This window comes from Pecten maximus, chromosome 8 (genome assembly GCF_902652985.1).
Source record: "Pecten maximus chromosome 8, xPecMax1.1, whole genome shotgun sequence".
Classification (NCBI taxonomy): Eukaryota; Metazoa; Mollusca; class Bivalvia; order Pectinida; family Pectinidae; genus Pecten; species Pecten maximus.
In genome coordinates, this window is record NC_047022.1 from 12,661,664 (window position 1) to 12,681,609 (window position 19,946).

At 36.9% G+C, this 19,946-nt stretch overlaps 1 protein-coding gene across 2 annotated transcripts in view; it reads left to right on the plus strand.

The window, feature by feature from the left end:
• Positions 1 to 827: 827 nt before the first annotated feature.
• The window catches only part of LOC117332490 (beta-adrenergic receptor kinase 2-like), a 125,428-nt gene continuing 106,309 nt past the window's right edge, over positions 828 to 19,946 (plus strand). For both annotated transcript variants that reach the window (XM_033891418.1, XM_033891419.1), the window contains exons 1-2: positions 828 to 1,160; positions 1,345 to 1,421. In XM_033891418.1, the coding sequence (XP_033747309.1) occupies positions 1,048 to 1,160; positions 1,345 to 1,421 (190 nt within the window). In that variant the 5' untranslated portion in view covers positions 828 to 1,047. The remainder of the gene's footprint in view (positions 1,161 to 1,344; positions 1,422 to 19,946) is intronic.

Here is a 19,946-nt window from a genome sequence, read left to right on the forward strand (position 1 = left end):
GGCATCTAATTATATATAAGTGTAACCATGCAACCTTGTAAAATCATAATGGAACAATATTTATATGGACCGATGTATTACATATTTAGAATTATTAACTATGATTGTCTTAATACAGGGAACACATGACTGAATAATCTATTTAATATATGGACATCGTGGTTTTTGGGTTTAAAGAACATTCATACATGTACGTTAATGCTGCTGCAAAAGTACGACCCTAGATAGTAAATCTTAAATCAAAGGTACTAGAAACATACGTTTTGTACAATATAATTGATTTTTTAAATGGCCCCCTCCTAGCACGTGCAGCAGTTCCATGTTACTAATTGATCAGTTTTCATTCCGAACAGGTGCTTAGTAGCATAACAGCATTTCTGATAGGGTTAATGTAGGTTACAATTGATTTTGCTGTTGTAAATCGAATATACTTGGATTTAAAAGCATTTGTCTAGACAAAGTGTTTCAGTATTTAATCTGTTTATAGGTATAAAACAGTGATTAATCTTGACCGTATTACTTGGCAGCGGGATATATAATATCGCTGGCTAGCTTATTAGCATAGATTAACATTAATTTCAGTCACTCATACATCGCTTCGAATGTTGTTACCAAGTCGTCTACGTAAATAAATTTGAATAAACACAGCAGCTAGATACTTGGAGCTACAGATATTGAATCATTCCATCAAATTATTAAAATCGTTCGAAAAATATCCATATCTAAATCTCCAACCTCCCTTGTTGCGTTTTGCACGCACGCTAAACACACATACACACCACACACACTACTAATTAATATTTACATATACACACCGCTTTCCTCATTTCATATGCGGCTTTGAGATAGCTTGTGTATTCGCTCGGATTATACAAGAAATAGGGAGTTTTCATCTGTCTTATGATGCCATGAGCTACCATGTAGAAAGTTAATGATGTGAAGAGTGTTAGTGTGATTATTTCTATGTGATTTCTGTCCGCAACTGGGAGAGATCCTCCTTCCTTGGGTTTTGTTTGAAGGGAGAGATCGGCTTACGGTGAAAACAAGATGGCGGATCTCGAAGCTGTGTTGGCCGATGTTAGCTATTTGATGGCTATGGAGAAGAGCAAAAATACTCCAGCGGCTCGAGCAAGCAAGAAAATAATACTTCCAGACCCAAGGTAAAATATTAATTATTTGAAAATCCGACACAGTCCCAGTGAGAAATATAAATAAAAACGTCGACAAAATCAGATGATTATCATACGACTGTGATCCTGTTGATTTATTATGCCGTGGAAACCATGAACTCTGTATCAGTTGCTGTTCCTATTTACACATCAGAAACATTCTTATACATTTCAGTGTCCGAAGTGTCATGCACAAACATCTGACGAAGGTTGGAGAAGTAACATTTGATAAAATATTTGGACAGAAGATCGGTAAGCTAAGATGATACTACACGGAAGTTAGTTGATGATGAGGATAGCAGAGAGCTCTATGTGACTGCTATCTGGACCATCAACGTAAAGTCTCGATTCTAACACAATCATGTCGAAAAATATATATTCAGTACACATGGTATTATGAATCGGTATTTAATTACAGTATGGAAAATGGATTTTGCTTTTAACAGAAAGTGTTTGTTTACAAAATAACAAACCATGAGATCAGTGCAAATGGATAAGATTAAAATAGAACAGACCATTTTTCGTGTAAGTTGATTATTAAACAACAGGGTTCCATCCTTCAATATGGGATAAATTTGTTCCTCAGAATGGATTAATTAGGATTTTGATAAGTAAACAAGCGAATTTGATTATGGAGTGAACTGTTTGATAACAACCAGTGTTTAGTATAATGTTACTATTTATAGATCTACAATGGCAACAGGTATATGGGACTATAGGCTATATATATAGGCTATACATTATAGACAGCAAAGGGTAGATACTTCTAGCATAAATATAAATATATATAATTTACCCAGTTCAGTTTGTCTTGTTATGATTTATAAATGTTATTGTTACGATTTATGAATATTATATGCCGGCAAATTCTATTTAAAAGCTTCCTATTTGTGTCACTGTTTGACCGAATAAGCATCATAATATGATACTTGTTTTTATCACACTGAATTTTTTAAACTGTTTTTCTAATCTATGCCATCCCGAAATAGTGATTATCGTCAACATGAATTTTAATTGCAATGTTTTTGATATGAATTATCAGAAATTGAATTTTACGTCACTTTTCATATCTGGGAAAGAATACTGAAGTATCGGTATGTAACACATATCACAATAAGTTGAAGTTATCCACGTAAAATAAAATGAAATAAGGTTTAAAGGTAAATTGATACCGTATTTGACCTATTCAATGCTCCTGCCCCTATAAGCCCACCCCAACTTTTCAGGAAAATAGGATGAGTGTGCTAATTGAAATTTATTTACCCCACTGTTCTGCTAATTTAATCTTCAGTCTTTAAATCAGAGACTCCCCAGATTGCTAAGGTATGTAAGTGAGAAAAAAAAAAAAAAAAATCCACCCAAACTTTGCAGAAAATTTAAAAAGTGACCCTTCTGTGTTTTGTAAATTTGCACAAATGCAGTTATTTATTAGGTCAAATACCGTAATTAGTGTTTCAGTTGATATGAACTAATTAAACAGCCTTCATATGCATCATATGGTGTTTGTTTAGGATTTATATAAACATGTCAGAAAAACATTAAAACATTGTTTTAGTGATGCCTCATTGTGATATAGCTGACTTCAATTATAGCTGCCTTTTGAGATCATAACCGAACATTTTTCTTTATTTCGTCACATGATTCAGAGTTGTGAGTAATAACATGCAATTTTTGTTTGTGTCAGGTGCTAACTATAATCTCCAGTTGGTCACAAAGCAATTGTTTTTTTAAATGAGGAAGTTTGTATTGTAAATCAGGTGGAAGTTTAAAAATCAGTTTGTATTCATTAAGATCCACAGCCATTTAATTCTGTCAACTATAGCTAAAAGAATCTGTTTTATGGTAAGCATTGACGTCATCTGAACAGGACCTCTTGATGGCTACTGTCAAGCCTTTATATAATGTAATGTATAATGATGATTTGTATTTTAATGAGATTGGGGTGGGGATGTTTTAAGCCTTGGCTGGGGGTGTCCAGGGTTTCGATGTGGTAAACCTTTAAGCTTGTGTGGGAGTGTCTTAAGCCTTGGCTATGGAGATTTCTTAACCCCATGCTTCGGATGTCATAAGCCTGGGGTGGAGGTGTCTTAAGTCTGGGGTGGAGGTGTCTTAAGCCCAGGGTTTGGGTGTCGTAAGCCTGGGGTGGAGGTGTCTTAAGTCTGGGGTTTGGGTGTCGTAAGCCTTGGGTGGAGGTGTCTTAAGCCCAGGGTTTAGGTGTCATAAGCCTGGGGTGGAGGTGTCTTAAATCTGGGGTTTGGGTGTTGTAAGTCTGGGGTGGAAGTGTCTTAAGCCCAGGGTTTGGGTGTCGTAAGCCTGGGGTGGAGGTGTCTTAAGCCCATGGTTCAGATGTCGTAAGCCTGGGGTTTGGGTGTCATAAGCCTGGGGTTCAGATGTCGTAAGTCTGGGGTTTGGGTGTCATAAGCCTGAGGTGGAATTGTCTTAAGCCCAGGGTTTGGGTGTCATAAGCATGGGATGGGAATGTCTTAAGCCTTGGCTATGGAGATTTCTTAACCCCATGCTTCGGATGTCGTAAGCCTGGGGTGGAGGTGTCTTAAGCCAGGGTTTGGGTGTCGTAAGTCCGGGGTGGAGGTGTCTTAAGCCTGGGGTGGAGGTGTCTTAATTCTGGGGTATGGGTGTCGTAAGCCTGGGGTGGAGGTGTCTTAATTATATAAGTATTGGGGTTTGGGTGTCGTAAGCCTTGGGTGGAGGTTCTTAAGTCTGGGGTTTGGGTGTCATAAGCCTGGAGTGAAGGTGTCTTAAGCCCAGGGTTTGGGTGTCGTAAGCCTGGGGTGGAGGTGTCTTTAAAAGTCTGGGGTATGGGTGTCGTAAGCCTTGGGTGGAGGTGTCTTAATTATATAAGTTGAGGGTTTGGGTGTCGTAAGCCTTGGGTGGAGGTTCTTAAGTCTTGGGTTTGGGTGTCATAAGCCTGGGGTGAAGGTGTCTTAAGCCCAGGGTTTGGGTGTCGTAAGTCTTGGATGGAGGGGTCTTAAGTCTTGGGTTTGGGTGTCGTAAGTCTGGGGTGGAAGTGTCTTAAGCCCAGGGTTTGGGTGTCGTAAGCCTGGGGTGGAGGTGTCTTAAGTCTGGGGTTTGGGTGTCTTAAGCCCAGGGTTTGGGTGTCGTTGTCTTAAGCCCAGGGTTTGGGTGTCGTAAGCCTGGGGTGGAATTGTCTTAAGCCGGGGGTTTGGGTGTTGTAAGCCTGAGGTGGAATAGTCTTAAGCCCAGGGTTTGGGTGTCATAAGCCTGGGGTGGATGTGTCTTAATCCTGGGGTTTGGGTGTCGTAAGTCTGGGGTGGAGGTGTCTTAATTCTGGGGTTTGGGTGTTGTAAGCCTGGGGTAAAGGTGTCGTAATTCTGGGGTTTTGGTGTCGTAAGCCTTGGGTGGAGGTGTCTTAAGTCTGGAGTTTGGGTGTCGTAAGTCTGGGGTGAAAGTGTCTTAAGCCCAGGGTTTAGGTGTCATAAGCCTGGGGTGGAGGTGTCTTAAGCCCAGGGTTTGGGTGTCGTAAGCCTAGGGTGAAGGTGTCTTAAGTCTGGGGTTTGGGTGTCGTAAGTTTGGGGTTCAGATGTCTTAAGCCTGGGGTGGAGGTGTCTTAAGCCCAGGGTTTAGGTGTCATAAGCCTGGGGTGGATGTGTCTTAAGTCTGGGGTTTGGGTGTTGTAAGCCTTGGGTGGAGATGTCTTAAGATCGGGGTTTGGGTGTCATAAGCCTGGGGTGGAGGTATCTTAATCCTGGGGTTTGGTGTCGTAAGTCTGGGGTGGAGGTGTCTTAATTCTGGGGTTTGGGTGTTGTAAGCCTTGGGTGGAGGTGTCTTAAGTCTGGGGTTCGGATGTCGTAAGCCTGGGGTGGAGGTGTCTTAAGCCCAGGGTTTGGGTGTCGTAATATAAGCCTTGGACGGAATTGTCTTAAGCCCATGGTTTGGGTACCGGTGTCCTAAGTCTGGGATTGAGGTGTCTTATGTCTGGGGTTTGGGTGTTGTAAGCCTGGGGTGGAGGTGTCTTTTAAGCCCAGGGTTTAGGTGTCGTAAGCCTGGGGTGGAGGTGTCTTTTAAGCCCAGGGTTTAGGTGTCGTAAGCCTGGGGTGGAGGTGTCTTTTAAGCCCAGGGTTTGGATGTCATAAGCATGGGGTGGAGGTGTCTTAAATCTGGGGTATGGGTGTCGTAAGCCTTGGGTGGAGGTATCTTTAAGTCTTGGGTTAGGGTGTCGTAAGCCTTGGGTAGAGGTGTCTTAAGTCTGGGGTTTAGATGTCGTAAGCCATAGTCATGAGTTGATCGCATTAGCTTAGCCTTCTACATCTCCTATAAAAAAAAAGAGTACATGCATTTCATGAGGAAAAAAATGTTTGACCTTGACACACTCTATGCATGCACATGTTGACTATAATTATATTAAATATATTTCATCAAGCTGATAAAGTTATACGTCACCCATACCAATGCAATTCAAGCTCTATATAGTATTGCCAGGCAGATTGAAGTTCTGTCATCTATACCAAATGCAAGCTCTATGTAATATTGCCAGGCAGATTAAAGTTCCGTCATCTAAACCAAGCTCCATGTAATATTACCAGGCAGATTGCAGTTCTGTCATCTAAACCAATGCAAGCTCTATATAATTAATATTGCCAGGCAGATTGCAGTTCTGTCATCTATATATACCAATGCAAGCTCAATATAATATTGCCAGGCAGATTGAAGTTCCGTCATCTAAACCAAGCTCTATGTAATATTGCCTGACAGATTGCAGTTCTGTCATCTATACCAAGCTCTATATAATTAATATTGCCAGGCAGATTGCAGTTCTGTCATCTAAACCAAGCTCAATATAATATTGCCAGACAGATTGAAGTTCCGTCATCTATATATACCAAGCTCTATGTAATATTGCCAGGCAGATTTAAGTTCCATAGCACATTAAAGTATATAAAATTTGGTCAACTATGATGGAGTATAATTATATATTCTGAGTGAAGTGTACATGTATATGCTTTATTTTACATGTGCACCGTGACAAGAACTGAAGGAATGTTGTCACTGTAATATATTTCAAAGGCGTGGTGATGTAATTATAATTTGTGATGGTATTAAAATTTTTGATATGTTTATTTCTGATTTGCATTGCCAATGATCTTTTAAAGTGCATATTACATGCTCTTTTGTTTATTTAAATATTTGTTGTCAAGCATACACAGTATATTGCAAAATCACCAGAAAAATCCACCTCATTGACATGGGATATTTATTTGAGGTGATGACATTATATTTCAAGTAAGCATATACCAGTTCAATCTTCAGGTATATTACGATATCATGATCATCATATATGTGTCACTTTTTGGAAAAAATCCAATTGACTGGCATGATATGTCTACAGTATGGAAATGTTATATATCTTACAACAATAACACATTAAGATATTCCAATTTATACGCTCTTGTTGGCCTGGATGAAAGTGTGTGAGCTTGAGGGGTCTTGTATATATATATATATATGTATTAAATGTGGGAGGGAACTGGAGTACTGGGGAAAACCCAAGTATTTAAGCATGTGACCTCATACCTTTTCATCTCCATCAGGGAATCGAACCCCGACTGCCTAGGTGAAAGGCAAGTGTACATGTGTTACCACTGCCACTCGGCCACCTTCGGTATGCCCTCTCTGTAACATATCAATATTGTATTCCTCGATCAATTCAATTATTGGAGTTCAACATGGCTGATTGTCTCGTAATTATAAGATCCTGTATTAAGTCGCATTGTAACCCATATATGTATAATAAAAGCTTAATTTAATTTGAGGGTAATGCCATTTATGGTATATATATGACCACTATAAATAACAGTATTTGTTTTTGTTTTTTTACAAAATCAGTAAGAACATGCTGTTCGTTAAATTTCATTGAGAAAATAACATGCATTAAAGAGCACCTAGCTATATAGTAGACCCTTGAGAGTACGCGTACAGGTATGTTTTTGACTCCCCTAAAACTGATTTGACTCTTGGGTTTGAAGGAACATGTCTATTTGACATGTGTTTTGACCTTTCAGATTTCTGAGAAAAAAATATCTGACTTCTGAAATAGCTAAAGGTCACAGGTCAACTGGATGCACTGATGCATGTAATTAACTAGCTGATGTGTAGCCTAGCTAGCTCTAATGTAACAGCAAAAATGCATTTACTAGCACAGCATATTTCAACTTTAATTTTCACAGCCTTTTTTTATGACGAAATTAAAACCACCAACTTTGAAGTTAGTTAGTTCTGTTGGAATTGATACCAAATAATGACTGATTAGAAATCTGATAGTATCTTAATGCAAAAAAGAGCAGAAATTTCCATATCAGACTTTAAGGTTTTTTTATGATGAAATTAAACAATTCTAAAAATCCAGAAAGACCATGGCCACCTGTCAGCTTATATAGTTCTGTTAGTTAGCATTGAAGTTGATGTTTATCATTGTATTCATGATATTTAAATCACCCCATTCATCCTCTCACAGCAGTATTGTAATTTAACTCCAACAGGGAAATTAGAAACAAAACCATTTGTTAGATCTATAAACCCTTTGATAGATCATAATGGCTTCCTATTGTGTTCGTAGGAAGTGAACATTACAGGTATCAAATCAATGATGTATGGCATTGTGTGCAGCATGCATGATCCATTAACGATAAGCTATATTCTATAATTAAATTAAAACTTACCTAAAAACCTGTCATCCAGAAACTGCATGGGAAGGGGAGGAAGCTCGGGTGAATTGTACTTATAACTTAGTGATATTAGCAATAATAATGCCTTTCATGGACTCAAAATATATGCAGACTGGCTACTAATAACATGAAATCTCAAGCAACATTTGATGTCTACATAATGTACTGGTAACATTTGATGTCTACATAATGTACTGGTAACATTTGATGTCTACATAATTTACTGGTACCATTTGATGTCTACATAATGTACTGTTAACATTTGTCTGTATAATGTACCAGTAACATTTGTTGTCTACATAATGTACTGGTAACATTTGTTGTCTACATAATGTACTGTTAACATTTGATGTCTACATAATGTACTGGTAACATTTGATGTCTACATAATGTACTGGTAACATTTGTTGTCTACATAATTTACTGGTAACATTTGATGTCTACATAATGTACTGGTAACATTTGTTGTCTACATAATGTACTGGTAACATTTGTTGTCTACATAATGTACTGGTAACATTTGATGTCTACATAATTTACTGGTAACATTTGTTGTCTACATAATGTACTGGTAACATTTGGTAGCTACCTACACTCATCTGAATCCAGGGCTGACAATTGCAAATTAGATGGAACAGAACAATTCACATTTGTTGACAAATTAACTATAATTATTTTGTGAATTGTTCCAACCCAAATGCTTTTGGGTTGGAACAATTTACAGTCTTTGTCATTGAGATTGGGCGCATATTCTGCCCCCAAAACCCTGATTTTCTCTTTAAAGACAGATTTTCAAAACATTTTTAGTCATAAATGAAGGAGTTGCTTTAGACAGATTATATTACTGGTTCGTAGTAAGTTTTATCTTTGTAAATGTACGTATATATATTTGCTCTGAAATGGATGTTGCAGTATATATGTGTACGCAGCTAGTATTTATTTTTGTAAACTTATCATGAAATATGCAATTCAAAACATTACTGTGGCAGTATAAACATGCCTTACTCTGCTACCAGGTTAGATAGAGAATCAATAAATGTATTGTTTCAATTTCATGGTCGGTGGATACAGCTGGGCCTGTTTATAAGCAGCATCGAGTTGGATTCAACTTCATCAATTTGGCTACAGGCATATTGTCTTAATCAAGTTAATGGGAGTTTGATTTGATTTGAAAGTGTTCATTCACAATGGAAATAACAGCTCTGTTGTTTTATAATATACGGCCTTATGTAATTTGTCGGTTTCCTTTGTGAGACTGTAATAATTCCCCAGTTTAATTCCATCACTGTTGTAACAGATTACAACTTTGTAGATTTATATGAGACTAGGTAATTTTCGACTGAAAAAATATTCTGTATTTTTCTTGAATATACCTTGCTGAATGTAAATGTTGCTCGGTACAGTCAAACCTGTCTTTTGTGACCACCTGGATTAAGTGACTCCCTCTCATATATGACCATATTTTCCCTCCTAACATTATTTACTATACTTGTTATATTACCTGAACCTGCATTAATTAAGAGACCACCTGTCACATCAGATATTTTTTCATTACACACCTCCCTTGGAAGGTCACATATGATAGGTTTTACTATATATACATCAACATCCATTGTCCAGTTTTATTTATGTATGTTACATATATATTTGTTACAGATAATTATCACATGTTTTTTTGAAAAGTAAGTATTTTTTCTTGGTACACACTTTAATTTTATTTTAAGAGAAAATTCATTTGAGCCACTCAAATATATATCTGTTCCTAATTATAATCATGACTAACTTTAACTTTTAGCCTCGAGACCCCAAATTTTTGATGGTTAAATATGATTAAGTGATAGTTAAATTTTGAAAGGCCTAGGGATGGTTTAGATATAATCTATTATGATTGAAATAAACACTTGAAGTCTGAGACAGCAAATGAACACTTGTAGTGTGAGACAGTAAATGAACACTTGTAGTGTGAGACAGTAAATGAACACTTGTAGTGTGAGACAGTAAATGAACACTTGTAGTGTGAGACAGTAAATGAACACTTGTAGTATTAGACAGTAAATGAACACTTGTAGTCTTAGAGAGTAAATGAACACTTGAAGTGTGAGACAGTAAATGAACACTTGTAGTGTGAGACAGTAAATGAACACTTGTAGTGTAAGACAGTAAATGAACACTTGTAGTGTAAGACAGTAAATGAACACTTGTAGTCTGAGACAGTAAATGAACACTTGTAGTGTGAGACAGTAAATGAACACTTGAAGTCGGAAACAGTAAATGAACACCTGTAGAGTGAGACAGTAAATGAACACTTGTAGAGTGAGACAGTAAATGCACATTCATAACAGGATATATATCAAATGACCAGTTTTATCTTTAGTAAATAAACACACTATTACAAATGCACACCTCCACAGCACATGTTTATAATACAATTGATATCAGACCAATATGTGATAATGTAATTATATTAACTGTGGCAAAGGAAGATGCTTATAGACATTTTTCTATAAGCGTAACTCAAACATTTTCTTAGAGTGTATGTAAAAATGGCTTCGCAGTTGTCTTTTTCACATTATTTCATGATCACTATTGAATGAAAAGGTCATGATTCTTTCTTCTCGTTTTAAAAATAGTAAAATAAGATATATATATATAAACTTGTACCATAATAGCCTGCCTCAGATTACAAAATGTGTTAACATTCTCATTTTTGCACAATCGCGAAATGTATAATAGGAAGTTAGTAAGTGATTCCCAAATAAACCCTCCGACGACTTTAATACTAATCTTTTACACTAGGGGAGGGGGGCTTATTTGAGGACAAATGTGGTACTAAATTTCAGTGTAAATACAGTAGGCAACAAGGGTGGGGGTGCTTATTTGAGAACAAATCACAATTTTCGCTAATGGGCCCAATTAAAATTTTGAGTTATTACATATTCAAAAAATTTGAAAATTTACCAATTTTTCTTCAAAAAAGAGGCAAATTAAATTCTGGCCCTTTTCCCAACCAGGAAAAAAAAGCCTGGGAAAATGTGATGTATTTAACTTGTATCACTGTCACTCAAGGATGCTTCAGACTAATTTTGGACCAAATCCTTGCAATCCTATAGAAAAAGAAGGATTTTTAGGGCATCTGTCCCGACACTTCAAACTTCTTCTCAAGTTTCACCGGTGGGATTGAGCTGAAACTTGACTGGAATGATCCTGAGATGGTCCTGACCAAATGTTGTTATTTTCCGGATCGGTCTGAAATCCAAGATAGCCGCCATAGCAGCCATCTTGAAAAACAAACTTCTTCTCCAGTTCCACTGGCCATGGTGCCATTGAGCTGAACATTGGTGATGAGGATGTTATGGAAGGGGAGCCAACAAAGTGTTGTTATTTTTCAGCTTCGTAAAAACTTTGACATGGCAGCCACGGCAGCCATTTTGTAACATGATTACGCAATCATTGTTTTCCTGAAGAATATATACCTATTTCAAACTTCTCAAGTTCCACCACTGGGATTCAGCTTTAACTTACCTGAAATCCAAGATGGCTGCCATGGCCAACAGTGCCACCATACTTGCTACTGAGCATGTATACTACAATAGTACAATGGTCTTTAGATTCAGATGACTGTTACGGCCCATGGGCCTCTTGTTAAAGAATTTGCTACTGAGTTACTACATCTTTTTCACTTTTTACTTTGCACTTATGAAAAAAATATAGATATTTTGCTGTCATATTACTGGTTAAAATATGCATGTTTATAAATTTAACAGCAGGAATTTATCATTTTAATTTACATCTTTTCCATGTGTTCTAAACAATGGCTTGCGAGTGTGAAGCAGTTTAAGTGGCTAATGATCATGATGACTGGTTTAAACATCATAGATATCGTAAACATGGTCAACAATTTCGCGCGTCATTCACAGATTTATCTCCCATTTTGCTTGATCAAAATTTCCCTGTCACATCAGGGGGATCCTAGGGTGTAATATCTGTCAGCCCAAGATATACGGCATGGCAGATCACATGATGTTGCAACAATACAATGATGTCACAGTGATAATGCCTTAACGTCACCGCAACAATTCAATGACGTCATGGCAACAATTCAATGATGTCACAGCAACAATTCAATGACGTCATGGCAACAATTCAATGACGTCATGGCAACAATTCAATGACGTCATGGCAACAATTCAATCACATCACATCAACATTGTGTTGCATATTGCAATATTTTTTTCAATATTGGGACAACTGAACCATGCATAATTAAAAAGATCTGATGGGTGAAAAATTAATCATTCCCTATAACTTGAGGACATGACAGAGGAATCTCCAACCGGGATGATATCCTTGGTTGTGAACCCTTGATTGTGAACCCCTGATTGTGAACCCTTGATTGTGAACCCTCGACACAGCTGCCTCGGGTTAGACAACCTAGCATATATGAATCGTCCCTTGGGTTAGAGATTCTGTACCACAACTTCAAGGTAGGGAAGATTCTGTTATTGACCATTTATGGGGATACAAATCCAAGACAAACAAATAAAACAATGACACATATGTACTATTGAATGTAACATTTATGTAGCAGTAAATGCTGCTATATCCTGGCCATTGAATGGGTGGGGCCATGTTGCCACCTATTCACCCATACAACTATATATTGATTAAACATGTCCACAGACAAATCAACTCTCTGTATAGCCCTATACTTGATAAATACAAATCAATGCTACTAGCCTCGCCAGTAGGTAGTTGGACGTCATTGTCCTATATATACCCTTGATTATCAAACTGACCAGTCTCATTTGCTGTATATATACTGTGTTCACATGTAGACACATATAGAAATGACCCTCGGACACATACACAGGCAGGACATTGCTGGTCATATTGCCCTGATTTCTATTTCCTCCATAAGTATGTATATAGGCCATATACAGTAAACTTACATATTCCAGAGGTAACCTATTTTAAGAATTTTTGCTCTTGAAGCATTATGCTAATTAAATCTTGATTGCACTAATTATGTTGTCTATGTGTTATTTCTACAGAAAATATGAGAATGCCATAATTCTTCATTGCGCTAATATTGCTATAATTTAGAAATGCGCAAAAATTTAAGTGTGCCAAAATTAGTTAGTTTACAGTATTACATCTGTACTTCATATACTACAACTACACCAATTCACAACTTATCAGGTCTTCCGATATTTCCTGATGATCAAAATGATCATTAAGATCACGAAGCTGTAGCATTTGAATTTCCTCTACAGACAAGTTTATCAATGCTTATCATATAACAACCCTAAATGCCCAAAGTATTCTTGCCATCTACCATTGAATATCACAAAAAACAAGAATAAAATCTGGCCTTTTCTTGATGATAACTATATGAGAGTATTTGATTGCTAACATGTTATATTATTGCAACCAGTTGCAACTTGGAATAAAATAACCATCAAAAGTTTGACAACAGCGAAGTATTTAAGACCCTGTTTCATTTGTATCGCATTATTATGGACTATGAACTCTAGAAATAAATTGACAGGTTTTTCGAATGGTCCCCAAAAATTAATTATAAGCTGAAGTTAACTGTAAACCTACTATCACAGCTGTGACCAATGTACTGCAGAATCGAATCAGACTTATGAATATTAATGATAAAAAGATACCCAGGAGATTTCTATGTATAGATCTTAATTGCATACCTATATAAATCTGTCTGCACCAGCTGTTTTCCCTACATGAATAACCTGTTAATTGCACATGTCTAGTCATTAGGATTATCGTACAGCTGTGGAGTACATGTTGCGGCAATACAGAGTGCTAATCAAGGGCTTGAGATAATGTTGAGAACATCTTATTTCTTTACGTAATACCTACCTAGACTAATGCTTTGATATGAATCTGTACCCAGGATGAAGATTTGTAATACTTATGTGAATAATGAGGAAATCATGTACCTTGTATGTGAAAATATTTGTGGATTAATGTGAATGTTGAATATGAAATATATCAAATTTGAAAGAAACTGGGAAAGTGTCAAATCTTAATTACCGATACTGTAAATGCTTCCGATAGGCAGAGTGATTGTCAAAATTTACTGTGAATGCTTTAATTTAGAAAGTCGCAATGAGTGTCAAAACTGAAATGCTTCGGAAAGTCACACAGTGAGTGTTGAAACTTACAGACTTCAGAAAGTGTGTGTAAAAACGGTGAGCCTAACACGGAGATTCATTCAATGGGTTCTCCAATAAATTGGACCATTGTATGAATCTCCTGTTGGGCTAACCATTTTACACACTCATTTCCTGTATTTTTGGTGAGACCTCATGTATACATGTATCCACGGCAGATTTGTCTGGATAACTACAACTCTCTATAGCTATCTTCTGGGATGTTGTCTCCACCCCCCACCCCCCTTGTATTGATACTTCAGAAAACTTAAATATTTTAGAAAGACACTTTAAGTGTCAAAAGCTTGCCATAAATGCCTCAGAAAGCATAAATTACTTTAAAAGACACTGAATCAAAAGCTTAAGGTGAAGAAAGACACTGAGAGAATATGGTGAAGTTGAAATGCTTGAGAAAGATTCTGAAAATATCAAAAGCTTACCTTAAATGCCTTAAAAATTCACTGACAGAGTTTGGAAATCTTCACTGTCTTAGAAAAAACTGGAATGTCAAAAGCTTATAAAAGTCTTAGAATGACCATGAGAGAGCTCATGAATCAAAAGCTTAAAAAAGGAATGCTGAAAGTGTACATCTGAAAGCTTACAAAACCCTTTCAAAAGACACAGGGAAAGTGTCTACAGCTTAAATGCCTAACAACCACAACAAGAGTGCAATTTCAAGCCTCATAAAAAGACGCTTTTATTTGGAAGTAAACTTATGAAACTTTAGAAAGGCACTGGAGAGTATTTAATTGTAAACAGTTGATTTTAAAGAGAGAATCTAAGTCGACTTATAAATTAAACCTTTCTGACCCTGATACTGCAACTGTTTCATATGTACACAATAAGAAATACACAACTTCTCTTCTGTAACTAGTTTAGACGTATACCTTCAACAGATGGTAGCTTAAGTTGTTGAACAAATTCAAATTCTCTATTGTTGAACAAATTTTCAAGAAAGGAATTGTGTTTGTTCATGAGATGGGTTTTTAGCTAGTGAGCCAGCTGGCCGATATACTAAAGCACTGCCCATGCATCCTGTAGTGCTGGGGCATACATGTGTCCATGCAAGGGTTGTGCACAATGGTCTGACCATAGTGCCTTGGACAGGTTCGGGATTTCTATTTTACTATTTGTGTTTTTATTTCTATTTCTAGAAAAATTATTTTCAGTGTTCTAACAGCTTCATACCTAAAGGATTTTGATCAAACTTCACACAATTACAAAGGACTATAATATCTTGGACAAGTTCAAGTTTGTTGGTTCAAGGTAAAAGTCACCATTACTATTTCTAGAAAATCCATGTCAGCACTCTAGTGGTTTCATTCCTTGAGGGATACAAACTTCACACAATTACAAAGGACGCTGATATAATATCTCAGACAATTCGAGTTTCAGGGTTGTAATGGATCAATGTAAAGGTCAGTGTTTTTTTCAGAAAATCCTTGTCAGCATTCTAGCAGCTTCATTCCCTTGAGGAATTTTGATCAAATTTCTCAATTACAAAGGACCATAATATCTCCTAACAAGCTTCAGTTTCAGGGCTGATGGTATTGGTCAAGGTCAAGATTACTGGTTTTTTGGAAAATCATTAACAGCATTTAAGTGGCTTCCTTCCATGAGGGAATTTGATCAAACTTTGGACACTTTGTATATACAGGATCATATATATAAATACTTTAAGGGAGTTTGAATTTTAGGGTTTTAATAAAGTCATGGTCACTGTTACTGCTTTTAGAAAAATTCAAGGTTCATTTAATTCCTCAGTCAAAATACTGATACTGTATTTGACCTAATAAGGGCACCTGCCCTAATAAGGGCGCCCCTACCTTTTCTCAAGGAAATTAATCTTTGACTGAGTGTCAAAATGGTGTCAAAATGATGTTCAAAAGTAATAATTCATGTGAAATATTTTGCTACTTTATGTGTTCAGTTTTCTTCAGCAAATTAAGTAACTGGAACACATGTTTTCGCCACATTGTGTGTATTCCTACAGGCTACAGATGACATGTCAGTGCAAAGAGCACCCAAAACTAAACACACATACAAATAATAACTTACCATCTTTATTTGAAGATAAAGTAAAGACTTCATTCTTGTTGATAAATAACTTTTGTTCAGAACAGAAAGCTAGTAAAAGACATTGTAAATCAATTATTAGGTCAAAGAAAACGATGTCCGATATGATCTGGGAAATCACCTGTTTCTATAAATAGAACACAAAAGAGTTCCATTTGAACATAAATGGTGGAACACACGTTCTCTGGTCTAAAGATCAGCTGGCATGGTTTACAAGTTTACAGGAGTATTCAAGTGATGTTTAAGCTTAATATATGATAATGAATAGATATCTTCATCTGGAATATTTTCATGACTGAATATTTTACCGTTTCCACAACCTTGGGTATTCTGCTATAAGGTATAGTCTGTTTCATAAAACTTCAGAATAACTAATCTTAATAAGGGCGCCCCCACTGTCAATTACCCGCGCCCTGCGCCCTTATTAGGTCAAATACGGTATTACAAATTCATGTATTATTACACTAAAACACAGTTACAAGCTAATTATTTACTTTGTATCAACTTTATATAATCACAGTGTGATAGCAAGCAGGGATTGTCTGTTCTAAATAAACTTAACAAATTGAAATTATTTAATTTTGTACAGCCATATTATTGTTTATTTAACTGCAGGTGAAATTAAATACATATATATTCCCCACAATAGTTTCACTCCCACAGTGCTATGACTGAAACATCTTTTAAAGTATATATACAAATGTAAACAGGTACCGGAATTCCAACTGGAATCCTCACAAATTTCTGCTGTAGCTGTTAATGGTTTAACCACGGATATAAGACACTTCATATTGTGGTTTTCAGTGTGTACCTGTTCTGTCTAATGTAAGCTATCATCTCCTCTTTAAACCGAAATAGATTCATTTCATTGACTGCTGTACTGAAACACCTCATCAGAGACTCGGTGCACACTTTGCACCAAATAACTCGATTTATGTACCCGATACAGAAACTGTGAATGATGTAGACATCCAGCTGCGATGCAGGAGAAGTTTTGCAAAATAGACTTTATCATTATTACAGTGACAACAGAGTTGGTTAAGATTTTTTCATTTAGTTAATCAGATTTCAGGATTTATTTTTTCATATAGCGAATTTTTACTTTGGTTTTGGTATGGAGGTAATTGGAAGCAGTATAAAAGATACGTGGGTTTTGTTTTTTTTAGCCCACCATCATCAGATGGTGGGCTATTCAAATCGCCCTGCGTCCGTGGTCCGTCGTCCGTCCGTCCCTCCGTCCGTCCCTCCGTCCGTAAACAATTCTTGTTATCGCTATTTCTGAGAAAGTACTGAAGGGATCTTTCTCAAATTTCATATGTAGGTTCCCCTTGGTGCCTAGTTATGCATATTGCGTTTTGAGACCAATCGGAAAACAACATGGCCGACAGGCAGCCATCTTGGATTTTGACAATTGAAGTTTGTTATCACTATTTCTGAGAAAGTACTGAAGGGATCTTTCTCAAATTTCATATGTAGGTTCCCCTTGGTGCCTAGTTATGCATATTGCCTTTTGAGACCAATCGGAAAACAACATGGCCGACAGGCAGCCATCTTGGATTTTGACAATTGAAGTTTTTTATCGCTATTTCTGAGAAAGTGCTGAAGGGATCTTTCTCAAATTTCATATGTAGGTTCCCCTTGGTGCCTAGTTATGCATATTGCGTTTTGAGACCAATCGGAAAACAATATGGCCAACAGGAAGCCATCTTGGATTTTGACAATTGAAGTTTGTTATCGCTATTTCTGAGAAAGTACTGAAGGGATCTTTCTCAAATTTCATATGTAGGTTCCCCTTGGTGCCTAGCTATGCATATTGCATTTTGAGACCAATCGGAAAACAAGATGGCCGACAGGCAGCCATCTTGGATTTTGACAATTGAAGTTTGTTATCGCTATTTCTGAGAAAGTACTGAAGGGATCTTTCTCAAATTTCATATGAAGGTTTCCCTTGGTGCCTAGTTATGCATATTGCGATTTGAGACCAATCGGAAAACAACATGGCCGACAGGCAGCCATCTTGGATTTTGACAATTGAAGTTTGTTATCGCTATTTCTGAGAAAGTCCTTAATGGATCATTCTCAAATTTCAAATGTAGGTTCCCCTTGGTGCCTAGTTATGCATATTGCCTTTTGAGACCAATCGGAAAACAATATGGCCGACAGGCAGCCATCTTGGATTTTGACAATTGAAGTTTGTTATCGCTATTTCTGAGAAAGTGCTGAAGGGATCTTTCTCAAATTTCATATGTAGGTTTCCCTTGGTGCCTAGTTATTCATATTGCATTTTGAGACCAATCGGAAAACAACATGGCCGACAGGCAGCCATCTTGGATTTTGACAATTGAAGTTTGTTATCGCTATTTCTGAGAAAGTATTTAAGGGATCTTTCTCAAATTTCATATGTAGGTTCCCCTTGGTGCCTAGTTATGCATATTGCGTTTTGAGACTAATCGGAAAACAACATGGCCGACAGGCAGCCATCTTGGATTTTGACAATTGAAGTTTGTTATCGCTATTTCTCAAAGTACTGAATGGATCTTTCTCAAATTTCAGAAGTAGGTTCCCCTTGGTTCCTTGTATTGCATTTTTGGACCAGTCTGTCCTGAAAACAACCTGGCAAACAAACAGCCATTATCGTTAAATCTCAACTTTCTTATATAGCTAGGGTTCCCTTGTTTGAAAAGTACTGGAGGGATGTCTCGATTTGCACAGATTAGTAAAATGAAGGGAAAAGTAGAGAAAAGATCAATCTGACATGGAACCTATGAAGATCATTCAATGGTGGGCGCCAAGATCCCTCTGGGATCTCTTGTTTGATGTAGGAATCGTTTTTTTTAAGTTTAATTCAATATCAATTAGAAAGGTAAGTAATGGGGTTTTTATCAGTGGCAGTGACGTGTTGAGTTCTTTGAAGTTGTAAGATGATTTGAATCCTGAACTTGTATGTAATTAATATGTGGTGGTATATATTGTTGGTATATTGTGTATGTGTACACTTTGATAAGGCTTATCAATTGGGAGTTACGTTCTGAAAGTTTTGTTTTGTTAATATTGTTCATTTTTTTCTTTAAGTTTTTCTTTTTTTGTTGAAAATCACCAGGTATAGAAGTGGTTAGCATCTGGTACAGGAAGTGTAATGTTAATTGGATAAATTATTAAAATAAGGTTGTTCATTTGGGACATTGAATTTTTAGCCCACCATCTGATGATGGTGGGCTATTCAAATCGCCCTGCGTCCGTGGTCCGTGGTCCGTCCGTCCGTCCGTCCGTCCGTCCGTAAACAATTCTTGTTATCGCTATTTCTGAGAAAGTACTGAAGGGATCTTTCTCAAATTTCATATGAAGGTTCCCCTTGGTGCCTAGTTATGCATATTTCGTTTTGAGACCAATCGGAAAACAACATGGCCGACAGGCAGCCATCTTGGATTTTGACCATTGAAGTTTGTTATCGCTATTTCTGAGAAAGTACTGAAGGGATCTTTCTCAAATTTCATATGAAGGTTCCCCTTGGTGCCTAGTTATGCATATTGCGTTTTGAGACCAATCGGAAAACAACATGGCCGACAGGCAGCCATCTTGGATTTTGACAATTGAAGTTTGTTATCGCTATTTCTGAGAAAGGATTTGAGGGATCTTTCTCAAATTTCATATGTAAGTTTCCCTTAGTGCCTAGTCATGCATATTGCATTTTGAGACCATTCTGAAAATAACATGGCCGACAGGCAGCCATCTTGGATTTTGACAATTAAAGTTTGTTATTACTATTTCTGAGAAAGTACTGAAGGGATCTTTCTGAAATTTCATATGGAGGTTCCCCTTGGTGC